This window comes from Oncorhynchus gorbuscha, linkage group LG15, assembly GCF_021184085.1.
Source record: "Oncorhynchus gorbuscha isolate QuinsamMale2020 ecotype Even-year linkage group LG15, OgorEven_v1.0, whole genome shotgun sequence".
In the NCBI taxonomy this organism is placed as follows: Eukaryota; Metazoa; Chordata; class Actinopteri; order Salmoniformes; family Salmonidae; genus Oncorhynchus; species Oncorhynchus gorbuscha.
In genome coordinates, this window is record NC_060187.1 from 22,312,948 (window position 1) to 22,340,361 (window position 27,414).

The window sequence follows — 27,414 nt, forward strand, 5'->3', positions numbered from 1 at the left end:
TGATGTGTGCAGGTCCCATTCTCCCTCTGTGGTATGATGTGTGCAGATCCTATTCTCCCTCCGTGGTATTATGTGTGCAGATCCTATTCTCCTCTGTGCTATGATGTGTGCAGATCCTATTCTCCCTCTGTGGTATGATGTGTGCAGATCCTATTCTCCCTCCGTGGTATTATGTGTGCAGATCCTATTCTCCCTCTGTGGTATGATGTGTGCAGGTCCCATTGTCCCTCTCTGTGGTATGATGTGTGAAGGTCCCATTGTCCCTCTCTGTGGTATGATGTGTGCAGGTCCCATTCTCCCTCTCTGTGGTATGATGTGTGCAGGTCCCATTGTCCTCTCTGTGGTATGATGTGAGCGGGTCCCATTGTCCCTCTCTGTGGTATGATGTGAGCAGGTCCCATTGTCCCTCTGTGGTATGATGTGTGCAGGTCCCATTCTCCCTCTGTGGTATGATGTGTGCAGGTCCCATTATCCTCTCTGTGGTATGATGTGTGCAGGTCCCATTGTCCCTCTCTGTGGTATGATGTGTGCAGGTCCCATTCTCCCTCTGTGGTATGATGTGTGCAGGTCCCATTCTCACTCTCTCTGGTATGATGTGTGCAGGTCCCATTGTCCCTCTCTGTGGTATGATGTGTGCAGGTCCCATTGTCCCTCTCTGTGGTATGATGTGTGCAGATCCTATTCTCCCTCTGTGGTATGATGTGTGCAGATCCTATTCTCCCTCTGTGGTATGATGTGTGCAGATCCTATTCTCCCTCCGTGGTATGATGGGTGCAGATCCTATTCTTCCTCTGTGGTATTATGTATGCAGATCCTATTCTCCCTCCGTGGTATTATGGGTGCAGATCCTATTCTCCCTCTGTGGTATTATGTGTGCAGATCCTATTCTCCCTCTGTGGTATTATGTGTGCAGATCCTATTCTCCCTCTGTGGTATGATGTGTGCAGATCCTATTCTCCCTCTGTGGTATTATGTATGCAGATCCTATTCTCCCTCTGTGGTATTATGTGTGCAGATCCTATTCTCTCTCTCTCTGTGGTACGATGTGTGCAGGTCCCATTGTCCCTCTCTGTGGTATGATGTGTGCAGGTCCCATTGTCCCTCTCTGTGGTATGATGTGTGCAGGTCCCATTGTCCCTCTGTGGTATGATGTGTGCAGGTCCCATTGTCCCTCTCTGTGGTATGATGTGTGCAGGTCCCATTGTCCCTCTGTGGTATGATGTGTGCAGGTCCCATTCTCCCTCTGTGGTATGATGTGTGCAGGTCCCATTATCCCTCTCTGTGGTATGATGTGTGCAGGTCCCATTGTCCCTCTCTGTGGTATGATGTGTGCAGGTCCCATTGTCCCTCTCTGTGGTATGATATGTGCAGGTCCCATTGTCCCTCTCTGTGGTATGATGTGTGCAGGTCCCATTGTCCCTCTGTGGTATGATGTGTGCAGGTCCCATTGTCCCTCTCTGTGGTATGATGTGTGCAGGTCCCATTGTCCCTCTGTGGTATGATGTGTGCAGGTCCCATTCTCCCTCTGTGGTATGATGTGTGCAGGTCCCATTATCCCTCTCTGTGGTATGATGTGTGCAGGTCCCATTGTCCCTCTCTGTGGTATGATGTGTGCAGGTCCCATTGTCCCTCTCTGTGGTATGATGTGTGCAGGTCCCATTCTCCCTCTCTGTGGTATGATGTGTGCAGGTCCCATTGTACCTCTGTGGTATTATGTGTGCAGATCCCATTGTCCCTCTGTGGTATTATGTGTGCAGATCCTATTCTCCTCTGTGGTATGATGTGTGCAGATCCTATTCTCCCTCTGTGGTATTATGTATGCAGATCCTATTCTCCCTCTGTGGTATTATGTGTGCAGATCCTATTCTCCCTCTGTGGTATTATGTATGCAGATCCTATTCTCCCTCTGTGGTATTATGTGTGCAGATCCTATTCTCCCTCTGTGGTATTATGTGTGCAGATCCTATTCTCCCTCTGTGGTATTATGTGTGCAGATCCTATTCTCCCTCTGTGGTATTATGTATGCAGATCCTATTCTCCCTCTGTGGTATTATGTGTGCAGATCCTATTCTCCCTATGTGGTATTATGTGTGCAGATCCTATTCTCCCTATGTGGTATTATGTGTGCAGATCCTATTCTCCCTCTGTGGTATTATGTGTGCAGATCCTATTCTCCCTCTGTGGTATTATGTGTGCAGATCCTATTCTCCCTCTGTGGTATTATGTATGCAGATCCTATTCTCCCTCTGTGGTATGATGTGTGCAGGTCCCATTGTCCTTCTCTGTGGTATGACGTGTGTAGGTCCCATTCTCCCTCTCTGTGGTATGATGTGTGCAGATCCCATTGTCCTTCTCTGTGGTATGATGTGAGCTGGTCCTATTCTCCCTCTGTGGTATGATGTGTGCAGGTCCCATTCTCCCTCTGTGGTATGATGTGTGCAGGTCCCATTCTCCCTCTGTGGTATGATGTGAGCTGGTCCTATTCTCCCTCTGTGGTATGATGTGTGCAGGTCCCATTCTCTCTCTCTCTGTGGTACGATGTGTGCAGGTCCCATTGTCCCTCTCTGTGGTATGATGTGTGCAGGTCCCATTGTCCCTCTCTGTGGTATGATGTGAGCAGGTCCCATTGTCCCTCTCTGTGGTATGATGTGTGCAGGTCCCATTGTCCCTCTCTGTGGTATGATGTGAGCGGGTCCCATTGTCCCTCTCTGTGGTATTATGTGTGCAGATCCCATTCTCCCTCTGTAGTATGATGTGTGCAGGTCCCATTTTCCCTCTGTGGTATTATGTGTGCAGGTCCCATTGTCCCTCTCTGTGGTATGATGTGTGCAGGTCCCATTCTCCCTCTGTGGTATGATGTGTGCAGATCCTATTCTCCCTCCGTGGTATTATGTGTGCAGATCCTATTCTCCCTCTGTGGTATGATGTGTGCAGGTCCCATTGTCCCTCTCTGTGGTATGATGTGTGAAGGTCCCATTGTCCCTCTCTGTGGTATGATGTGTGCAGGTCCCATTCTCCCTCTCTCTGGTATGATGTGTGCAGGTCCCATTGTCCCTCTCTGTGGTATGATGTGAGCGGGTCCCATTGTCCCTCTCTGTGGTATTATGTGTGCAGATCCCATTCTCCCTCTGTGGTATGATGTGTATAGGTCCCATTGTCCCTCTCTGTGGTATGATGTGTGCAGGTCCTATTCTCCCTCTGTGGTATGATGTGTGCAGATCCTATTCTCCCTCCCTGGTATTATGTGTGCAGATCCTATTCTCCCTCTGTGGTATGATGTGTGCAGATCCTATTCTACCTCTGTGGTATGATGTGTGCAGGTCCCATTGTCCCTCTCTGTGGTATGATGTGTGAAGGTCCCATTGTCCCTCTCTGTGGTATGATGTGTGCAGGTCCCATTCTCCCTCTCTGGTATGATGTGTGCAGGTCCCATTGTCCCTCTTTGTGGTATAATAATAATAATAATATATGCCATTTAGCAGACGCTTTTTATCCAAAGCGACTTACAGTCATGTGTGCATACATTCTACGTATGGGTGGTCCCGGGGATCGAACCCACTACCCTGGCGTTACAAGCACCATGCTCTACCAACTGAGCTACAGAGGTATGATGTGTGCAGGTCCCATTCTCCCTCTCTCTGGTATGATGTGTGCAGGTCCCATTGTCCCTCTGTGGTATGATGTGTGCAGGTCCCATTGTCCCTCTCTGTGGTATGATGTGAGCAGGTCCCATTGTCCCTCTCTGTGGTATGATGTGTGCAGGTCCTATTCTCCCTCTGTGGTATTATGTGTGCAGATCCTATTCTCCCTCTGTGGTATTATGTATGCAGATCCTATTCTCCCTCTGTGGTATTATGTGTGCAGATCCTATTCTCCCTCTGTGGTATGATGTGTGCAGGTCCCATTATCCTTCTCTGTGGTATGACGTGTGTAGGTCCCATTCTCCCTCTCTGTGGTATGATGTGTGCAGATCCTATTCTCCCTCTGTGGTATTATGTGTGCAGATCCTATTCTCCCTCTGTGGTATTATGTGTGCAGATCATATTCTCCCTCTGTGGTATTATGTGTGCAGATCCTATTCTCCCTATGTGGTATGATGTGTGCAGATCCTATTCTCCCTATGTGGTATTATGTGTGCAGATCCTATTCTCCCTCTGTGGTATTATGTGTGCAGATCCTATTCTCCCTCTGTGGTATTATGTATGCAGATCCTATTCTCCCTCTGTGGTATTATGTGTGCAGATCCTATTCTCCCTCTGTGGTATGATGTGTGCAGGTCCCATTATCCTTCTCTGTGGTATGACGTGTGTAGGTCCCATTCTCCCTCTCTGTGGTATGATGTGTGCAGATCCCATTGTCCTTCTCTGTGGTATGACGTGTGTAGGTCCCATTCTCCCTCTGTGGTATGATGTGTGCAGGTCCCATTCTCCCTCTGTGGTATGATGTGAGCTGGTCCTATTCTCCCTCTGTGGTATGATGTGTGCAGGTCCCATTCTCTCTCTCTCTGTGGTACGATGTGTGCAGGTCCCATTGTCCCTCTCTGTGGTATGATGTGTGCAGGTCCCATTGTTCCTCTCTGTGGTATGATGTGAGCAGGTCCCATTGTCCCTCTCTGTGGTATGATGTGTGCAGGTCCCATTGTCCCTCTCTGTGGTATGATGTGAGCGGGTCCCATTGTCCCTCTCTGTGGTATTATGTGTGCAGATCCCATTCTCCCTCTGTAGTATGATGTGTGCAGGTCCCATTCTCCCTCTGTGGTATTATGTGTGCAGGTCCCATTGTCCCTCTCTGTGGTATGATGTGTGCAGGTCCCATTCTCCCTCTGTGGTATGATGTGTGCAGATCCTATTCTCCCTCCGTGGTATTATGTGTGCAGATCCTATTCTCCCTCTGTGCTATGATGTGTGCAGATCCTATTCTCCCTCTGTGGTATGATGTGTGCAGATCCTATTCTCCCTCCGTGGTATTATGTGTGCAGATCCTATTCTCCCTCTGTGGTATGATGTGTGCAGGTCCCATTGTCCCTCTCTGTGGTATGATGTGTGAAGGTCCCATTGTCCCTCTCTGTGGTATGATGTGTGCAGGTCCCATTCTCCCTCTCTGTGGTATGATGTGTGCAGGTCCCATTGTCCCTCTCTGTGGTATGATGTGAGCGGGTCCCATTGTCCCTCTCTGTGGTATGATGTGAGCAGGTCCCATTGTCCCTCTGTGGTATGATGTGTGCAGGTCCCATTCTCCCTCTGTGGTATGATGTGTGCAGGTCCCATTATCCCTCTCTGTGGTATGATGTGTGCAGGTCCCATTGTCCCTCTCTGTGGTATGATGTGTGCAGGTCCCATTCTCCCTCTGTGGTATGATGTGTGCAGGTCCCATTCTCACTCTCTCTGGTATGATGTGTGCAGGTCCCATTGTCCCTCTCTGTGGTATGATGTGTGCAGGTCCCATTGTCCTCTCTGTGGTATGATGTGTGCAGATCCTATTCTCCCTCTGTGGTATGATGTGTGCAGATCCTATTCTCCCTCTGTGGTATGATGTGTGCAGATCCTATTCTCCCTCCGTGGTATGATGGGTGCAGATCCTATTCTTCCTCTGTGGTATTATGTATGCAGATCCTATTCTCCCTCCGTGGTATTATGGGTGCAGATCCTATTCTCCCTCTGTGGTATTATGTGTGCAGATCCTATTCTCCCTCTGTGGTATTATGTGTGCAGATCCTATTCTCCCTCTGTGGTATGATGTGTGCAGATCCTATTCTCCCTCTGTGGTATTATGTATGCAGATCCTATTCTCCCTCTGTGGTATTATGTGTGCAGATCCTATTCTCTCTCTCTCTGTGGTACGATGTGTGCAGGTCCCATTGTCCCTCTCTGTGGTATGATGTGTGCAGGTCCCATTGTCCCTCTCTGTGGTATGATGTGTGCAGGTCCCATTGTCCCTCTGTGGTATGATGTGTGCAGGTCCCATTGTCCCTCTCTGTGGTATGATGTGTGCAGGTCCCATTGTCCCTCTGTGGTATGATGTGTGCAGGTCCCATTCTCCCTCTGTGGTATGATGTGTGCAGGTCCCATTATCCCTCTCTGTGGTATGATGTGCAGGTCCCATTGTCCCTCTCTGTGGTATGATGTGTGCAGGTCCCATTGTCCCTCTCTGTGGTATGATATGTGCAGGTCCCATTGTCCCTCTCTGTGGTATGATGTGTGCAGGTCCCATTGTCCCTCTGTGGTATGATGTGTGCAGGTCCCATTGTCCCTCTCTGTGGTATGATGTGTGCAGGTCCCATTGTCCCTCTGTGGTATGATGTGTGCAGGTCCCATTCTCCCTCTGTGGTATGATGTGTGCAGGTCCCATTATCCCTCTCTGTGGTATGATGTGTGCAGGTCCCATTGTCCCTCTCTGTGGTATGATGTGTGCAGGTCCCATTGTCCCTCTCTGTGGTATGATGTGTGCAGGTCCCATTCTCCCTCTCTGTGGTATGATGTGTGCAGGTCCCATTGTACCTCTGTGGTATTATGTGTGCAGATCCCATTGTCCCTCTGTGGTATTATGTGTGCAGATCCTATTCTCCCTCTGTGGTATGATGTGTGCAGATCCTATTCTCCCTCTGTGGTATTATGTATGCAGATCCTATTCTCCTCTGTGGTATTATGTGTGCAGATCCTATTCTCCTCTGTGGTATTATGTATGCAGATCCTATTCTCCCTCTGTGGTATTATGTGTGCAGATCCTATTCTCCCTCTGTGGTATTATGTATGCAGATCCTATTCTCCCTCTGTGGTATTATGTGTGCAGATCCTATTCTCCCTCTGTGGTATTATGTGTGCAGATCCTATTCTCCCTCTGTGGTATTATGTATGCAGATCCTATTCTCCCTCTGTGGTATTATGTGTGCAGATCCTATTCTCCCTATGTGGTATTATGTGTGCAGATCCTATTCTCCCTATGTGGTATTATGTGTGCAGATCCTATTCTCCCTCTGTGGTATTATGTGTGCAGATCCTATTCTCCCTCTGTGGTATTATGTGTGCAGATCCTATTCTCCCTCTGTGGTATTATGTATGCAGATCCTATTCTCCCTCTGTGGTATGATGTGTGCAGGTCCCATTGTCCTTCTCTGTGGTATGACGTGTGTAGGTCCCATTCTCCCTCTCTGTGGTATGATGTGTGCAGATCCCATTGTCCTTCTCTGTGGTATGATGAGCTGGTCCTATTCTCCCTCTGTGGTATGATGTGTGCAGGTCCCATTCTCCCTCTGTGGTATGATGTGTGCAGGTCCCATTCTCCCTCTGTGGTATGATGTGAGCTGGTCCTATTCTCCCTCTGTGGTATGATGTGTGCAGGTCCCATTCTCTCTCTCTCTGTGGTACGATGTGTGCAGGTCCCATTGTCCCTCTCTGTGGTATGATGTGTGCAGGTCCCATTGTCCCTCTCTGTGGTATGATGTGAGCAGGTCCCATTGTCCCTCTCTGTGGTATGATGTGTGCAGGTCCCATTGTCCCTCTCTGTGGTATGATGTGAGCGGGTCCCATTGTCCCTCTCTGTGGTATTATGTGTGCAGATCCCATTCTCCCTCTGTAGTATGATGTGTGCAGGTCCCATTTTCCCTCTGTGGTATTATGTGTGCAGGTCCCATTGTCCCTCTCTGTGGTATGATGTGTGCAGGTCCCATTCTCCCTCTGTGGTATGATGTGTGCAGATCCTATTCTCCCTCCGTGGTATTATGTGTGCAGATCCTATTCTCCCTCTGTGGTATGATGTGTGCAGGTCCCATTGTCCCTCTCTGTGGTATGATGTGTGAAGGTCCCATTGTCCCTCTCTGTGGTATGATGTGTGCAGGTCCCATTCTCCCTCTCTCTGGTATGATGTGTGCAGGTCCCATTGTCCCTCTCTGTGGTATGATGTGAGCGGGTCCCATTGTCCCTCTCTGTGGTATTATGTGTGCAGATCCCATTCTCCCTCTGTGGTATGATGTGTATAGGTCCCATTGTCCCTCTCTGTGGTATGATGTGTGCAGGTCCTATTCTCCCTCTGTGGTATGATGTGTGCAGATCCTATTCTCCCTCCCTGGTATTATGTGTGCAGATCCTATTCTCCCTCTGTGGTATGATGTGTGCAGATCCTATTCTACCTCTGTGGTATGATGTGTGCAGGTCCCATTGTCCCTCTCTGTGGTATGATGTGTGAAGGTCCCATTGTCCCTCTCTGTGGTATGATGTGTGCAGGTCCCATTCTCCCTCTCTCTGGTATGATGTGTGCAGGTCCCATTGTCCCTCTTTGTGGTATAATAATAATAATAATATATGCCATTTAGCAGACGCTTTTATCCAAAGCGACTTACAGTCATGTGTGCATACATTCTACGTATGGGTGGTCCCGGGGATCGAACCCACTACCCTGGCGTTACAAGCACCATGCTCTACCAACTGAGCTACAGAGGTATGATGTGTGCAGGTCCCATTCTCCCTCTCTCTGGTATGATGTGTGCAGGTCCCATTGTCCCTCTGTGGTATGATGTGTGCAGGTCCCATTGTCCCTCTCTGTGGTATGATGTGAGCAGGTCCCATTGTCCCTCTCTGTGGTATGATGTGTGCAGGTCCCATTGTCCCTCTCCGTGGTATGATGTGAGCGGGTCCCATTGTCCCTCTCTGTGGTATGATGTGAGCAGGTCCCATTGTCCCTCTCTGTGGTATGATGTGTGCACGTCCCATTCTCCCTGTCTGTGGTATGATGTGTGCAGATCCCATTCTCCCTCTCTGTGGTATGATGTGTGCAGATCCCATTGTCCCTGTCTGTGTTATGATGTGAGCAGGTCCCATTGTCCCTCTCTGTGGTATGATGTGTGCAGGTCCCATTGTCCCTCTCTGTGGTATGATGTGAGCGGGTCCCATTGTCCCTCTCTGTGGTATGATGTGAGCAGGTCCCATTGTCCTTCTCTGTGGTACAATGTGTGGCGGTCCCATTCTTCCACTCTGTAGTGTGGAGTGTGCAGGTCCCATTGTCCCTCTCTGTGGTATGATGTGTGCAGGTCCCATTCTCCCTCTGTGGTATGATGTGTGCAGGTCCCATTATCCCTCTCTGTGGTATGATGTGTGCAGGTCCCATTGTCCCTCTCTGTGGTATGATGTGTGCAGGTCCCATTGTCCCTCTCTGTGGTATGATGTGTGCAGGTCCCATTCTCCCTCTGTGGTATGATGTGTATAGGTCCCATTGTCCCTCTCTGTGGTATGATGTGTGCAGGTCCTATTCTCCCTCTGTGGTATGATGTGTGCAGATCCTATTCTCCCTCCCTGGTATTATGTGTGCAGATCCTATTCTCCCTCTGTGGTATGATGTGTGCAGATCCTATTCTACCTCTGTGGTATGATGTGTGCAGATCCTATTCTCCCTCCGTGGTATTATGTGTGCAGATCCTATTCTCCCTCTGTGGTATGATGTGTGCAGGTCCTATTCTCCCTCTGTGGTATGATGTGTGCAGATCCTATTCTCCCTCCCTGGTATTATGTGTGCAGATCCTATTCTCCCTCTGTGGTATGATGTGTGCAGATCCTATTCTACCTCTGTGGTATGATGTGTGCAGGTCCCATTGTCCCTCTCTGTGGTATGATGTGTGAAGGTCCCATTGTCCCTCTCTGTGGTATGATGTGTGCAGGTCCCATTCTCCCTCTCTCTGGTATGATGTGTGCAGGTCCCATTGTCCCTCTTTGTGGTATAATAATAATAATAATATATGCCATTTAGCAGACGCTTTTATCCAAAGCGACTTACAGTCATGTGTGCATACATTCTACGTATGGGTGGTCCCGGGGATCGAACCCACTACCCTGGCGTTACAAGCACCATGCTCTACCAACTGAGCTACAGAGGTATGATGTGTGCAGGTCCCATTCTCCCTCTCTCTGGTATGATGTGTGCAGGTCCCATTGTCCCTCTGTGGTATGATGTGTGCAGGTCCCATTGTCCCTCTCTGTGGTATGATGTGAGCAGGTCCCATTGTCCCTCTCTGTGGTATGATGTGTGCAGGTCCCATTGTCCCTCTCCGTGGTATGATGTGAGCGGGTCCCATTGTCCCTCTCTGTGGTATGATGTGAGCAGGTCCCATTGTCCCTCTCTGTGGTATGATGTGTGCACGTCCCATTCTCCCTGTCTGTGGTATGATGTGTGCAGATCCCATTCTCCTCTCTGTGGTATGATGTGTGCAGATCCCATTGTCCCTGTCTGTGTTATGATGTGAGCAGGTCCCATTGTCCCTCTCTGTGGTATGATGTGTGCAGGTCCCATTGTCCCTCTCTGTGGTATGATGTGAGCGGGTCCCATTGTCCCTCTCTGTGGTATGATGTGAGCAGGTCCCATTGTCCTTCTCTGTGGTACAATGTGTGGCGGTCCCATTCTTCCACTCTGTAGTGTGGAGTGTGCAGGTCCCATTGTCCCTCTCTGTGGTATGATGTGTGCAGGTCCCATTCTCCCTCTGTGGTATGATGTGTGCAGGTCCCATTATCCCTCTCTGTGGTATGATGTGTGCAGGTCCCATTGTCCCTCTCTGTGGTATGATGTGTGCAGGTCCCATTGTCCCTCTCTGTGGTATGATGTGTGCAGGTCCCATTCTCCCTCTGTGGTATGATGTGTATAGGTCCCATTGTCCCTCTCTGTGGTATGATGTGTGCAGGTCCTATTCTCCCTCTGTGGTATGATGTGTGCAGATCCTATTCTCCCTCCCTGGTATTATGTGTGCAGATCCTATTCTCCCTCTGTGGTATGATGTGTGCAGATCCTATTCTACCTCTGTGGTATGATGTGTGCAGATCCTATTCTCCCTCCGTGGTATTATGTGTGCAGATCCTATTCTCCCTCTGTGGTATTATGTATGCAGATCCTATTCTCCCTCTGTGGTATTATGTGTGCAGATCCTATTCTCCCTCTGTGGTATTATGTGTGCAGATCCTATTCTCCCTCTGTGGTATGATGTGTGCAGATCCTATTCTCCCTCTGTGGTATTATGTATGCAGATCCTATTCTCCCTCTGTGGTATTATGTGTGCAGATCCTATTCTCCCTCTGTGGTATTATGTATGCAGATCCTATTCTCCCTCTGTGGTATTATGTGTGCAGATCCTATTCTCCCTCTGTGGTATTATGTATGCAGATCCTATTCTCCCTCTGTGGTATTATGTGTGCAGATCATATTCTCCCTCTGTGGTATTATGTGTGCAGATCCTATTCTCCCTATGTGGTATGATGTGTGCAGATCCTATTCTCCCTCTGTGGTATTATGTGTGCAGATCCTATTCTCCCTCTGTGGTATTATGTGTGCAGATCCTATTCTCCCTCTGTGGTATTATGTGTGCAGATCCTATTCTCCCTCTGTGGTATTATGTATGCAGATCCTATTCTCCCTCTGTGGTATTATGTATGCAGATCCTATTCTCCCTCTGTGGTATGATGTGTATAGGTCCCATTGTCCCTCTCTGTGGTATGATGTGTGCAGGTCCTATTCTCCCTCTGTGGTATGATGTGTGCAGATCCTATTCTCCCTCCCTGGTATTATGTGTGCAGATCCTATTCTCCCTCTGTGGTATGATGTGTGCAGATCCTATTCTACCTCTGTGGTATGATGTGTGCAGATCCTATTCTCCCTCCGTGGTATTATGTGTGCAGATCCTATTCTCCCTCTGTGGTATTATGTATGCAGATCCTATTCTCCCTCTGTGGTATTATGTGTGCAGATCCTATTCTCCCTCTGTGGTATTATGTGTGCAGATCCTATTCTCCCTCTGTGGTATGATGTGTGCAGATCCTATTCTCCCTCTGTGGTATTATGTATGCAGATCCTATTCTCCCTCTGTGGTATTATGTGTGCAGATCCTATTCTCCCTCTGTGGTATTATGTATGCAGATCCTATTCTCCCTCTGTGGTATTATGTGTGCAGATCCTATTCTCCCTCTGTGGTATTATGTATGCAGATCCTATTCTCCCTCTGTGGTATTATGTGTGCAGATCATATTCTCCCTCTGTGGTATTATGTGTGCAGATCCTATTCTCCCTATGTGGTATGATGTGTGCAGATCCTATTCTCCCTCTGTGGTATTATGTGTGCAGATCCTATTCTCCCTCTGTGGTATTATGTGTGCAGATCCTATTCTCCCTCTGTGGTATTATGTATGCAGATCCTATTCTCCCTCTGTGGTATTATGTGTGCAGATCCTATTCTCCCTCTGTGGTATGATGTGTGCAGATCCCATTCTCCCTCTGTGGTATGATGTGTGCAGATCCTATTCTCCCTCTGTGGTATGATGTGTGCAGAACCTATTCTCCCTCTGTGGTATGATGTGTGCAGATCCTATTCTCCCTCTGTGGTATTATGTATGCAGATCCTATTCTCCCTCTGTGGTATTATGTGTGCAGATCCTATTCTCCCTCTGTGGTATTATGTATGCAGATCCTATTCTCCCTCTGTGGTATTATGTGTGCAGATCCTATTCTCCCTCTGTGGTATTATGTATGCAGATCCTATTCTCCCTCTGTGGTATTATGTGTGCAGATCATATTCTCCCTCTGTGGTATTATGTGTGCAGATCCTATTCTCCCTATGTGGTATGATGTGTGCAGATCCTATTCTCCCTCTGTGGTATTATGTGTGCAGATCCTATTCTCCCTCTGTGGTATTATGTGTGCAGATCCTATTCTCCCTCTGTGGTATTATGTATGCAGATCCTATTCTCCCTCTGTGGTATTATGTGTGCAGATCCTATTCTCCCTCTGTGGTATGATGTGTGCAGATCCCATTCTCCCTCTGTGGTATGATGTGTGCAGATCCTATTCTCCCTCTGTGGTATGATGTGTGCAGAACCTATTCTCCCTCTGTGGTATGATGTGTGCAGATCCCATTCTCCCTCTGTGGTATGATGTATGCAGATCCCATTCTCCCTCCCCTGAAACTTGATCTCTTTATGATTGGTCTCTGGTGGGACTCGCTGCCAAGGAAAGGCCATTGATTTGAAGCTGAATAATCAGACAGAGAGAAAGGGCAATGACTCCAATTTCAGATCTCTGGTGTGTTTGTGTGTGTGTGGACTTGTTTAACTATACTTGTGGGGACCGGAAGTTCCCAGACGAATAGTAAACAAAGAAACATTTGACCACCTGGGGACATTTTGTTTGTCCACACAAGGTCAAATGTAAATTTTTGATATTTTTTCAGAATTAGTGTTAGTGTCAGGGTTAGAATTAGGTTCATGGTTAGGAGCTAGGGTTAGTTTTAGGGTTAGCATTAGCGTTAGGAGAAAGGGTTAGGTTTAAGGTTCAGGTTAAGGTTAAGGTTAGGTTTTGGGGTCTACGTTAGGGTTAAGCTTAGGGGTTAGGGAAAATAGGATTTTGGGACTGAATTTTGTGTCTCTGCAAGGTTAACTTTTATGGTTCCAACCCTGCACGATTAATCACTTCTTTTTTTTATCCCCAAACCTCTGAAAATGAATAAATGTATTTTTGCTTCAGTTTGGAAATGAATGCAGATCTATTTGGGGTAGAACTTCCCCCAATGCCAAACAGATCCTTTTATATTCTACAGGAGGCAAGGTCTCTCTGCCAGACAGAATGAGGCAGCCAGAAACAGCAATTATCATGAGAGGTTTACTGAGAAGTTACTGAGAGAGGTCAAACATTGTATTAAGAGCCCTGTCTCTCTAATGCGTCCCTTATGGCACCCAATTTCCTTTATAGTGCACTACTTTTGACCAGGGCCCATAGCCTATGGAACCTGGTGAAAATGAGCGCACCATAAAGGGAATAGAGTGTCATTAGGGATATAGCCTCTGTGTCTCTGACAGAGAAGGTAAAAGGCACTGCAGGTAAAGATCTATGAACAGAAGTTCTACCTGTTGCAAGATTTAGTGGTCCAGGGGTTCAGGGTCAAAACCAAATGTACAGGTCTCAAAAAGACAAAAGAGAGACCATTTATGTAAGGAGATAAGGTCTCTGACATGAAAATTGATATACAATTGAATTCGGAAGTTTACATAAACTCAATAATTATTTGGTAGCATTGCCTTTAAATTGTTTAACTTGGGTCAAACGTTTCAGGTATCCTTCCACAAACCTCCCACAATACATTTTTGCCCATTCCTCCTGACATAGCTGGTGTAACTGAGTCAGGTTTGTAGGCCTCCTTCCCACAAATGTTCTATAGGATTGCGGTCAGGGCTTTCAGATGGACACTCCAATACCTTGACTTTGTTGTCCTTAAGCCATTTTGCCACTACTTTGGAAGTATGCTTGGGGTCATTGTCCATTTGGAAGACCAATACCAATCTTTAACTTCCTGACTGATGTATTGAGATCTTGCTTTAATGTATCCACATCATTTCCCCTCCTCATGATGCCATCTATTTTGTGAAGTGCATCAGTCCCTCCTGCAGCATTGCACCCCCACAACATGATGCTGCCGCCCCCGTGTTTCATGGTTGAGATGGTGTTCTTCAGCTTGCAAGCCTCTCCCTTTTTCCTCCAAACATAACGATGGTCATTATGGCCTAACAGTTCTATTTTTGTTTCCTCAGACCAGAGGACATTTCTCCAAAAAGTACTATCTTGCTCCCAAGGATGAACCAGACTCGTGGAGGTCTACAATTGATTTTGGTCTTGGCTGATTTCTTTTGATTTTCCCATGATGTCAAGCAAAAGAGGCACTGAGTTTGAAGGTAGGCCTTGAAATACATCCACAGGTACACCTCCAATTGACTCAAATTATGTCAATTGGCCTATCAGAAGCTTTTAAAGCTATGACATCAATTTCTGGAATTTTCCAAGCTGTTTAAAGGCACAGTCAACTTAGTGTATGTAAACTTCTGACCCACTGGAATTGTGATACAGTGTATTATAAGTTAATAATCTGTGTGTAAACAATTGTTGTATAAATTACTTATGTCATGCACAAAGTAGATGTCCTAAACGACTTGCCAAAACTATAGTTTGTTTATGTAACGGTTTTCTGTATGTGAAGGAGAGTCAGACCAAAATGCGGCGTGGCTATTGCGATCCATGTTTAATGAAACAAAGTAAACACGAATCAAATACAAAACAATAAACGTACCACGAATACCGAAGCAGCCTAATACTGTCATGTTTTGTCATAGATTGTCATATCTTGTCCCTGTGCTTTCTCTTCTATTCGTTTCCCCCTTAGGGCACACCTATTTACAGGGTACGGAAGATCATGGACATGCGTTCTCGGGGACGTGGTCACCAGTACTTAGTGGGTTGGGAGGGGTACGGTCCTGAGGAAAGGAGTTGGGTTCCATCTCGGGACGTGCTGGACCGTTCGTTGATCGATGATTTCCTCCGTTGCCGCCAGGGTTCCTCCTCGAGTGCGCCAGGAGGCGCTCGGTGAGTGGGGTGTTACTGTCATGTTTTGTCATAGATTGTCATATCTTGTCCCTGTGCTTTCTCTTCTATTCGTTTCCCCCTGCTGGTCTTATTAGGTTCTTTCCCTCTCTCTATCTCTCTCCCTCTCTCTCTCTCTCTCTATCGTTCCGTTCCTGCTCCCAGCTGTTCCTCATTCTCCTAACTACCTCGTTTACTCTTTCACACCTGTCTCCTATTTTGCCCTCTGATTAGAGTCCCTATTTCTCCCTCTGTTTCCGCTTCTGTCCTTGTCGGATCCTTGTTTGCTGTACTGTGTCCTTGTTCCGTCCTGTCGTGTTTTTGCCTTCTTCAGATGCTGCGTGTGAGCAGGTGTCTCTATCAGCTACAGCCTGCGCCAACCCGAAGCGACCTGCAGTCTGTGGTCGCATCTCCTGTTGTTCCCCTCTACTGACTAGAGGATTTCAGTTATTCCTGTTTGGACATTACCAGTGAAAGAATTCAGGATTTATCGTTTTTTGTTAAGACTGGAATAAACTCTGTTTCTGTTAAGTCACTTTTGGGTCCTCGTTCACCTGCATAACAGAAGGATCCGACCAAGAATGGACCCAGCGACTACGGATCCTCGCAACTCAGCCGTCGAGATCCAGGGAGCGATGCTCGGCAGACACGAGCAGGAATTGTCTGCTGCTCGTCATGCCGTTGAGACCCTGGCCGCTCAGGTCTCCGACCTCTCAAGACAGTTTCAGAATCTCCGTCTCGAGCCACCAGCTACTTCCTGGTCTTCCGAGTCTCCGGAACCAAGAGTTAATAACCCACCGTGTTACTCTGGGCAGCCCACTGAGTGCCGCTCCTTTCTCACCCAGTGTGATATTGTGTTCTCTCTCCAGCCCAACACATACTCAAGAGAGAGAGCTCAGATCGTCTACGTCATATCACTCCTTACTGGACAGGCTCGGGAGTGGGGCACAGCTATCTGGGAGGCAAGGGCTGAGTGTACTAACGAGTATCAGTACTTTAAAGAGGAGATGATACGGGTTTTTTGATCGTTCAGTTTTTGGGAAGGAGGCTTCCAGGGCCCTGGCTTCCCTATGTCAAGGTGATCGATCCATAACGGATTACTCTATAGAGTTTCGCACTCTTGCTGCCTCCAGTGACTGGAACGAGCCGGCGTTGCTCGCTCGTTTTCTGGAGGGACTCCACGCTGAGGTTAAGGATGAGTGGTCCTTCTGTAGCTCAGTTGGTAGAGCATGGCGCTTGTAACGCCAGGGTAGTGGGTTCGATCCCCGGGACCACCCATACGTAGAATGTATGCACACATGACTGTAAGTCGCTTTGGATAAAAGCGTCTGCTAAATGGCATATATTATTATTCTCTCCCGGGAGGTTCCTTCCAGCGTGGATTCTTTGATTGCACTCGCCATCCGCATAGAACGACGGGTAGATCTTCGTCACCGAGCTCGTGGAAGAGAGCTCGCGTTAACTGTGTTCCCCCTCTCCGCATCTCAACCATCTCCTCCTACTGGCTCAGGTATTGAGCCCATGCAGCTGGGAGGTATTCGCATCTCGACTAAGGAGAGGGAACGGAGAATCACCAACCGCCTCTGCTTCTATTGCGGTTCTGCTGGACATTTTGTCATTTCATGTCCAGTAAAAGCCAGAGCTCATCAGTAAGCGGAGGGCTACTGGTGAGCGCTACTACTCAGGTCTCTCCATCAAGGTCCTGTACTACCTTGTCAGTCCATCTACGCTGGACCGGTTCGGCAGCTTCCTGCAGTGCCTTGATAGACTCTGGGGCTGAGGGTTGTTTTATGGACGAAGCATGGGCTCGGAAACATGACATTCCTCTCAGACAGTTAGGGGAGCCCACGCCCATGTTCACCTTGGATGGTAGTCTCCTCCCCAGTATCATATGTGAGACACTACCTTTAACCCTCACAGTATCTGGTAACCACAGTGAGACCATTTCCTTTTTGATTTTTCGTTCACCTTTTACACCTGTTGTTTTGGGTCATCCCTGGCTAGTATGTCATAATCCTTCTATTAATTGGTCTAGTAATTCTATCCTATCCTGGAACGTTTCTTGTCATGTGAAGTGTTTAATGTCTGCTATCCCTCCTGTTTCTTCTGTCCCCTCTTCTCAGGAGGAACCTGGTGATTTGACAGGAGTGCCGGAGGAATATCATGATCTGCGCACGGTCTTCAGTCGGTCCAGAGCCACCTCCCTTCCTCCTCACCGGTAGTATGATTGTTGTATTGATCTCCTTCCGGGGACCACTCCCCCCCGGGGTAGACTATACTCTCTGTCGGCTCCCGAACGTAAGGCTCTCGAAGATTATCTGTCTGTTTCTCTCGACGCCGGTACCGTTGTGCCTTCTTCCTCTCCCGCCGGAGCGGGGGTTTTTTTTGTTAAGAAGAAGGACGGTACCCTGCGCCCCTGCGTGGATTATCGAGGGCTGAATGACATAACGGTTAAGAATCGTTATCCGCTTCCCCTTATGTCGTCAGCCTTCGAGATTCTGCAGGGAGCCAGGTTCTAAGTTGGACCTTCGTAACGCTTACCATCTCGTGCGCATCAGGGAGGGGGACGAGTGGAAAACGGCGTTTAACACTCCGTTAGGGCATTTTGAATACCGGGTTCTGCCGTTCGGTCTCGCTAATGCTCCAGCTGTCTTTCAGGCATTAGTGAATGATGTACTGAGAGACATGCTGAACATCTTTGTTTTCGTTTACCTTGACGATATCCTGATTTTTTCACCGTCACTCCAGATTCATGTTCAGCACGTTCAACGTGTCCTCCAGCGCCTTTTAGAGAATTGTCTCTATGTGAAGGCTGAGAAGTGCGCCTTTCATGTCTCCTCCGTCACATTTCTCGGTTCTGTTATTTCCGCTGAAGGTATTCAGATGGATCCCGCTAAGGTCCATGCTGTCAGCGATTGGCCCGTCCCTAAGTCACGTGTCGAGTTGCAGCGCTTTCTCGGTTTCGCAAATTTCTATCGGCGTTTCATTCGTAATTTCGGTCAAGTGGCAGCCCCTCTCACAGCCCTTACTTCTGTCAAGACGTGCTTTAAGTGGTCCGGTTCCGCCCAGGGAGCTTTTGATCTCCTCAAGAAGCGTTTTACATCCGCTCCTATCCTTGTTACTCCTGACGTCACTAAACAATTCATTGTCGAGGTTGACGCTTCAGAGGTGGGCGTGGGAGCCATTCTGTCCCAGCGCTCTCATTCTGACGATAAGGTCCATCCTTAGGGCACACCTATTTACAGGGTACGGAAGATCATGGACATGCGTTCTCGGGGACGTGGTCACCAGTACTTAGTGGGTTGGGAGGGGTACGGTCCTGAGGAAAGGAGTTGGGTTCCATCTCGGGACGTGCTGGACCGTTCGTTGATCGATGATTTCCTCCGTTGCCGCCAGGGTTCCTCCTCGAGTGCGCCAGGTGGCGCTCGGTGAGTGGGGTGGTACTGTCATGTTTTGTCATAGATTGTCATATCTTGTCCCTGTGCTTTCTCTTCTATTCGTTTCCCCCTGCTGGTCTTATTAGGTTCTTTCCCTCTCTCTATCTCTCTCCCTCTCTCTCTCTCTCTCTATCGTTCCGTTCCTGCTCCCAGCTGTTCCTCATTCTCCTAACTACCTCGTTTACTCTTTCACACCTGTCTCCTATTTTGCCCTCTGATTAGAGTCCCTATTTCTCCCTCTGTTTCCGCTTCTGTCCTTGTCGGATCCTTGTTTGCTGTAATGTGTCCTTGTTCCGTCCTGTCGTGTTTTTGCCTTCTTCAGATGCTGCGTGTGAGCAGGTGTCTCTATCAGCTACGGCCTGCGCAAACCCGAAGCGACCTGCAGTCTGTGGTCGCATCTCCTGTTGTTCCCCTCTACTGACTAGAGGATTTCAGTTATTCCTGTTTGGACATTCCCAGTGAAAGAATTCAGGATTTATCGTTTTTTGTTAAGACTGGAATAAACTCTGTTTCTGTTAAGTCACTTTTGGGTCCTCATTCACCTGCATAACAAATACTGGTGCAAAGTAACACAGAGACAGTAACAAGGACAAACACCAAACAGGCTACCTAAATATGGTTCCCAATCAGAGACAATGACGAACACCTGCCTCTGAATGAGAACCATATCAGGCCAAACATAGAACTAGACAAACTAGACATGTAACATAGAATGCCCACTCAGCTCACACCCTGACCAACCAAAACAGAAACATATGAAGCAAACTATGGTCAGGGTGTGACAGTACCCCCCCCCCAAGGTGCGGACTCTGGCCGCAAAACCTGAACCTATTGGGGAGGGTCTGGGTGGGCATCTGTCCGAGGTGGCGGCTCTGGTGCTGGACGTGGCCCCCACTTCACCATAGTCTTAGTCCCCCACCTTGTCCGCCTCCGTGGCCTCCTAGCCACGGCGACCATATTTAATGACCCCACTGGACAGAGGGGCGGCAGTTCGGGACAGAGGGGCGGTGGTTCGGGACAGAGGGGCGGGGGCTCGGGACAGAGGGGCGGGGGCTCGGGACAGAGGGGCGGGGGGCGCCTCTGGGTTGAGGGGCTCTGGCGCCTCAGACTCCAGCAGCAGCGCGGGACAGGCGGGAGACTCCAGCAGCAGCGCCGGACAGGCGGGAGACTCCGGCAGCAGCGCCGGACAGGCGGGAAGCTCCGGCAGCAGCGCCGGACAGGCGGGAAGCTCAGATGGCGCTGGGCAGACGGGAAGCTCTGGTAGCACCGAACAGGCGGGAGACTCTGGCTGCACTGGAGAGGGGGAAGGCTCTGGCAGCGCTGAAGAGGAGGAAGGCTCTGGCAGCGCTGAAGAGGCGGGAGCCTCTGTAAGGATGAGCCTGAGAGACAGCCTTGTGCGGGGGGCTGCCACCGGAGGGCTGGTGCGTGGAGGTGGTGACGGATAGACAGGACCGTGCAGGCGCACTGGAGCTCTTGAGCACCGAGCCTGCCCAACCTTACCCGGTTGAATGGTCCCGGTCGCCCTGCCAGTGCGGCGAGGTGGAATAGCCTGCCCTGGGCTATGCAGGCGAACCGGGGACAACGTGCGCAAGGCTGGTGCCATGTAAGCCGGCCCAAGGAGACGCACTGGAGACCAGATGCATAGAGCCGGCTTCATGGCACTTGGCTCGATGCCCACTCTAGCCCGGCCGATACGCGGAGCTGGAATGTACCGCATCGGGCTATGCACCCGCACTGGGGACACTGTGCGCTTCACAGCATAACACAGTGCCTGCCCGGTCTCTCCAGCCCCCCGGGAAGCACAGGAATTTGGCACAGGTCTCCTACCTGGCTTCTACACACTTCCTGTGAGCCTCGCCCCCAAGAACTTTTTGGGGCTGACTCTCGGGCTTCCTTGCCAGCCGTGTTCCCTCATATCGCCGGCTCCGCTCTCCGGCTGCCTCTGCTCTCCTAGCTGCCTCCACCTGTTCCCATGGAAGGCGATCCTTTCCCGCCAGGATTTCCTCCCATGTGTAGCAACCCTTGCCGTCCAATACATCGTCCCAAGTCCATTCCTCTTTGCGTCGCTGTTGTCCGTTACCACGCCACTTGGTCCTGTTGTGGTGGGTGATTCTGTAATGGTTTTCTGTATGTGAAGGGGAGTCAGACCAAAATGCGGCGTGGCTATTGCGATCCATGTTTAATGAAACAAAGTAAACACGAATCAAATACAAAAACAATAAACGTAACACGAAAACCGAAACAGCCTAATACTGGTGCAAAGTAACACAGAGACAGTAACAAGGACAATCACCCACAAAACCCAACACCAAACAGGCTACCTAAATATGGTTCCCAATCAGAGACAATGACGAACACCTGCCTCTGATTGAGAACCATATCAGGCCAAACATAGAACTCGACAAACTAGACATGTAACATAGAATGCTCACTCAGCTCACACCCTGACTAACCAAAACATAGAAACATACAAAGACAACTATGGTCAGGGGGTGACAGTTTACAAGAAATGTGTGGAGTTTTAAGGTTTTAATGACTCCAACCTAAGTGTGTTTAAACTTCCGACTTCAACTGCTGTATATATATTTAGACTCATAAGTATTGAACCTTGCTGTGTGGGTTGATTACATTTAGGCTCACTATAAATGTAAGTTTGACAGAGCAAGAGAGCATTCATTTGATACACACAGCACAGGTGGTACCGTTTTTTACAACTTACAACTCTGCCATTCTGCCCCTGAACAAGGCAGTTAAGCCACTGTTCCTAGGCCTTCATTTCAAAGAAGAATTTGTTCTTAACTGAATTGCCGAGTTAAATAAAGGTAAAGTACATTTAAAAAAACACAATCCTCTTTCAATCCTGTAACACCACCGTCACATCATCCTGGACCTCCTCTGTTATTTTTGAAGTGACAAGGGAGAAACAAATTGCCCACCATGTTGTGTTGAGTCATCACAATGTGTTTGATATTGTCTTGAGCAGCTGGATAGCGTCGTTGAGTAGTATCCATCTGATGAACTTGAGTCTAGCTTGCTGGACTGTGGTGAGCCCTTGTGTCCCAAATCGCACCCTATTCCCTATATAGTGCATGGGCCATATGGGCTCTGGTCAAACGTAGTGCACTATATAGGGAATAGGGTGTCATTTGGGATGTAGCCCATCTCTCTGGAAAAGGTAGCTGTTAGCTCAATCCCCTTTGAGTTCACTATGCCACCATGCTATGGCCCCTGCATTGCCTAGGAATGGTAATGCATAATTCTGGAGCCACGGGATACGTGAGTCACTGGCCAAACTTAATTATACTGCAGCACACTTCCCTGAAGCTGGACTAGATAGACCCCAAGTTACTTAAATGGGATGGAAAAGAGGGAATGGGATATGTTAAAGGAGGTACTGATAAACACACACAGAGAGGATGTTGATGTCATTTTTGCCATGAATAAGAACCTGAAACTACAGTTTAAGGTATATGCAGAATGAATGACTCAGTCTCTTCCCTATGAAGGTCTATTTAACCTTGTGTTCTTTGCCATGCTTTCTCCAAACAATACATGTTGGTTTATATCCTGAAGACATATAGACAATTGGGTCTTTTTGTTTTTTTCTGTATCATAGTTAAGATATTAATTCATAATCCTGATACCATGCAATTTACAGCAATTTCAGAACATAACAACATTTTAAGAGGTCAAGAGTTTCTAATGACTCTCCTGAAAAGCTCCTGAGCCTATTCCCATTCAGAGCACTTCCATCCCTCAGACTCAGCCTCTTCCTGTAATTATGGTGATGATGGAGGCTGTCCTGTGGTAAGGGTCTGCCCCAGAGCCCCCAGCCAGCTCCTGGTTCCTGGAAGCCTGGCCAGCGACAGCGTCTCAGGGTAGGGGTCAGTGAAAAGGGCTGTCAGGGTAGTCAAGGAGCGGAGACTGTCCTGTCTCTAGGTGGAGACAAACAGACACTCTCTCTGTGGTGGCTGATTCAGCCTTAGAGCCTAGCTCAAATCCATCTGAACCAGAGAGAGCAGGAGGAGCAGACACCATTAAATTGGACGGACATAATTTACTGAGGTTTGGTCAGCCTGGTCACTTGTCGGATTTATAACAATAAAACGTTTGGTACTGAAAGGATGGTAAATAGTTGAACATGCTGGATTAAGGATTGGCTGATAATAGGCCTATAAGCATTCTCTTAAAAGTATGACTCTGAAAAAATACATGAATACATCCTAACTTCTTCGAAAGAGGGACTCTAGTCCTAAAGAGGGTTGTGTTCACTACCTTTCCTGACTTTGTGTTATTCTAACTGGACACGTATAATAATGGCTGGAATGGAATGGAATTAAACACATGGAAACCATTTCCTGAGTCTCCTCCACAATTAAGGTGCCTCTAGCCACCTGTGCCCGGTATAGAATTCTTTAGAGTGATATAATCAAATCAACGCAAGCGTTATTTGTCGCATGCGCCGAATACAATAGGTGTAGACCTTACAGTGAAATGCTTACTTACAAGCCCTTAAGCAACAACGCAGTTTTAAGAAAAATATCTGAAAAAAGTAAGAAATAAAAGTAAGAACTAATTATAGAGCAGCAGTAAAATAACAATAGCGAGGCTACATACAGGGGGTACTGGTAGAGAGTCACTGTGGAGGCTACATACAGGGGGTACCGGTACAGAGTCAATGTGGAGGCTACATACAGGGGGTACCGGTACAGAGTCAATGTGGAGGCTACATACAGGGGGTACTGGTAGAGAGTCAATGTGGAGGCTACATACAGGGGGTACCGGTACAGAGTCAATGTGGAGGCTACATACAGGGGGTACCGGTACAGAGTCAATGTGGAGGCTATATACAGGGGGTACTGGTACAGAGTCAATGTGGAGGCTATATACAGGGGGTACTGGTATAGAGTCAATGTGGAGGCTATATACAGGGGGTACCGGTACAGAGTCAATGTGGAGGCTACATACAGGGGGTACTGGTATAGAGTCAATGTGAAGGCTATATACAGGGGGTACCGGTACAGAGTCAATGTGGAGGCTATATACAGGTGGTACTGGTATAGAGGCAATGTGCGGGGGCACCTGTTAGTCGAGGTAATTGAGGTAATATTTACATGTAGGGTTATTATATAATATATAATATATAATGCTCCCAGCATTGAGATAACTTCACAACACTATGCAGTGTTTCACTATGCAACATTCTGTTGTGACCAGACCCAGACAGGAAGTGTAACTATTCTGTGTCCCAAAAGGCATATAGGGCTCTGGTCAAAAGTAGTTGGATGCAACCAAGGTGACCTCTCTCTAAATGTAATCCTACTGCTGCCAAAACTCCCCAGGAATGTATTTGTCATCTACCTGCTCCCCACCAGCATTCTGTTAGTTACAGGACTCAGTTAATCAGCTCCCCTAGATTTTGGCACAGCTCACACAAAGGCTATGTCCCAAATGGCAGCATATTCCTTATATAGTGCACTACTATTGACCAATACCCTATGGGCCTGGTCAAAAGTAGTTCACTAAATAGGGAATAGGGTGCCATTTGGTACGGCTCACACAAAACACAGATTGGCTGGGCCATGTATCTTACTATCACTCCTGGCAGCCAACAACTCCTGGTGTGCTTTCCTGATGTTCACAGTCCCAGAGCTGTCAGTGTCCGTGTCCCTCTGAGGCACACTCTTGTGATGGGAGCCATAAAGCTGTTTCACAAAAACAATGAATTATACCTCCTCGCTCCTACAGATGGAGAATCTTAATTTGATCACCCTTTTGCAGGGGAACTTTCCTGTAAAGCAGGAAATGTAAAACTTGTAGTGTTTTTGAGGTTTAAAAAGGCTTCTGAAGTTTGTTTCTACTTAGAAATTTCAGAAATGTTCCCTTACAAAAAATGTATCAACCTCAATAAAAATGTCCATTAGTATGCCTGTAACACTCACACACACACACACCACAGGCAGTTGGTGGCACCTTAACTGGGGAGGACGGGCACGTGGTAATGGCTGCAATGGAAAAGGTGGAAAGGTATCAACAACACATGGTTTCCATGGTTTCCAGGTGTTTGATGCCATTCCATATGCGCCGTTCCAGGCATTATAGCGATCCTCCCCTCAGCAACCCACACACACACACACACACACACACACACACACACACACACACACACACACACACACACACACACACACACACACACACACACACACACACACACACACACACACACACACACACACACACACACACACACACACACAAATCAAGCCAAAACAGCTGTTCATATGTTCATATTGTCATAACCTCTATGAATAATCGCTGTGATGTTGGCACACTTTGCTAACAGAGTATTTGAAGTTGGCACATTCTTTAAAAAAAGAAAGAGTTAGGGGGTAGATCAGCTTTAATAATGCAGATAGATTGTGGCTTCCATCAATGTAACTGTCTGCATCATTTCCAATCCCCCATTTACATGTTTTTGTATATATACTGTATAAAAACAATTGGCACATTTCTGTAACAGAGAAAAGGGCCGATCATTTGATTGAGGCTGAGTGATCAATCTCAAAATGATCCTCTCCTCCATCGTCCTCTGGTGGTCTGTATTGATTATATGCTTATGAGGGAAGTCTGGGATAACATCTTAGGTAAAAGGGGTAAGATAAGATTGTTTTTCTACTGAGTGGTAGCCTCACAAGCCTCCTGATCTTGCTAGTTTACATGAATGATGGCGCAGTGGTAATCGGTCTGGTAATTATGAGGCTAAGGGGATGGGGGGATACAGACCACAGCCGTGCCTGGTGCTCGGAATCTCTCTGCTCTCTGCTCATGCAGAGAGAGTCAATCTACTCAATATCCTCCTCCCTCATCAGCTCCTCCAGGAATACTGGTTTTCATAGGCCTGAAAAATTATCTGTCAAAAGCTACCTCAAATTTGAATTACATATCTCCCCGCCTGTCACCCCACCCCCTGTCCCTTCCTCTTATCCCTTCCACTCTACTCACCCTGATTTCCTCCTCTCCTCTCATTCCCTCCTGTGGTCCTCCAGACCCCACCAGGCACATACTCTAAACAGGGGGCAACAGAAATCCTACATAACACAGCCACAGACATTTCAGTACCTCTCCTGAACACATCTACTGTATACTAGAGTCTACTCTAGACTAACTAAGAACCCTTCTCATTTGGAGTCATTTTAGAATAGAATGGAATAAAATGTTATTTTCCATCTGGGATGGCTTCACCTTACAAGAATAAAAAGGACCACATACAATACACATCATACACATAGAAACAGTCAGCCTAGCTAGTTGCATGAACATATGGAGAACATGTAAACACATTAACACATTCATTCGTAACTGGCTGCTGCAGAGGGTGTGTAGAGGGTGGGAGGGGTCGTAACTGGCTGCTGCAGAGGGTGTGTAGAGGGTGGGAGGGGTCGTAACTGGCTGCTGCAGAGGGTGTGTAGAGGGTGGGAGGGGTCGTAACTGGCTGCTGCAGAGGGTGTGTAGAGGGTGGGAGGGGTCGTAACTGGCTGCTGCAGAGGGTGTGTAGAGGGTGGGAGGGGTCGTAACTGGCTGCTTCAGAGGGTGTGTAGAGGGTGGGAGGGGTCGTAACTGGCTGCTGCAGAGGGTGGGAGGGGTCGTAACTGGCTGCTGCAGAGGGTGTGTAGAGGGTGGGAGGGGTCTTAACTGGCTGCTGCAGAGGGTGGGAGGGGTCGTAACTGGCTGCTGTAGAGGGTGGGAGGGGTCGTAACTGGCTGCTGCAGAGGGTGGGAGGGGTCGTAACTGGCTGCTGCAGAGGGTGTGTAGAGGGTGGGAGGGGTCGTAACTGGCTGCTACAGAGGGTGTGTAGAGGGTGGGAGGGGTCGTAACTGGCTGCTGCAGAGGGTGTGTAGAGGGTGGGAGGGGTCGTAACTGGCTGCTGCAGAGGGTGGGAGGGGTCGTAACTGGCTTCTGTAGAGGGTGGGAGGGGTCGTAACTGGCTGCTGCAGAGGGTGGGAGGGGTCGTAACTGGCTGCTGCAGAGGGTGTGTAGAGGGTGGGAGGGGTCGTAACTGGCTGCTGCAGAGGCTGTGTAGAGGGTGGGAGGGGTCGTAACTGGCTGCTGCAGAGGGTGGGAGGGGTCGTAACTGGCTGCTGCAGAGGGTGTGTAGAGGGTGGGAGGGGTCGTAACTGGCTGCTGCAGAGGGTGTGTAGAGGGTGGGAGGGGTTTGTAACTGGCTGCTGCAGAGGGTGGGAGGGGTCGTAACTGGCTGCTGTAGAGGGTGGGAGGGGTCGTAACTGGCTGCTGCAGAGGGTGTGTAGAGGGTGGGAGGGGTCGTAACTGGCGGCTGCAGAGGGTGTGTAGAGGGTGGGAGGGGTCGCCACCAATAGCGAATGCCGTCCTTTTGGTTGCCTAACTGTTCCTGTGGCCGTAGAGTTTATCAGTTCACGTATATTGCCATATTCAAAATCATGAAACAATAATGACTTCTTACAGTATATTATGGAAACAGCTAATTAGCTAAATATTGATTGTCCAATGCAGATTGTGCTACATTGGTCAGACCAGAGCTCCATTCAGTCACTGTCGGCACCCTATTCCCTACATTGGGGACTACTTT

The 27,414-nt window shown here is 48.4% G+C and overlaps 1 protein-coding gene across 1 annotated transcript in view; it reads right to left on the minus strand.

The window, feature by feature from the left end:
* The window catches only part of LOC123996478 (proline-rich protein 36-like), a 117,286-nt gene that overhangs the window by 67,417 nt on the left and 22,455 nt on the right, over positions 1 to 27,414 (minus strand). Inside the window, exons 4-6 of the mRNA XM_046299845.1 lie at positions 26,170 to 27,141; positions 25,812 to 25,874; positions 24,400 to 24,511 (exon numbers count right to left, since the gene is read on the minus strand). Of these exons, the coding sequence (XP_046155801.1) occupies positions 24,400 to 24,511; positions 25,812 to 25,874; positions 26,170 to 27,141 (1,147 nt within the window). The remainder of the gene's footprint in view (positions 1 to 24,399; positions 24,512 to 25,811; positions 25,875 to 26,169; positions 27,142 to 27,414) is intronic.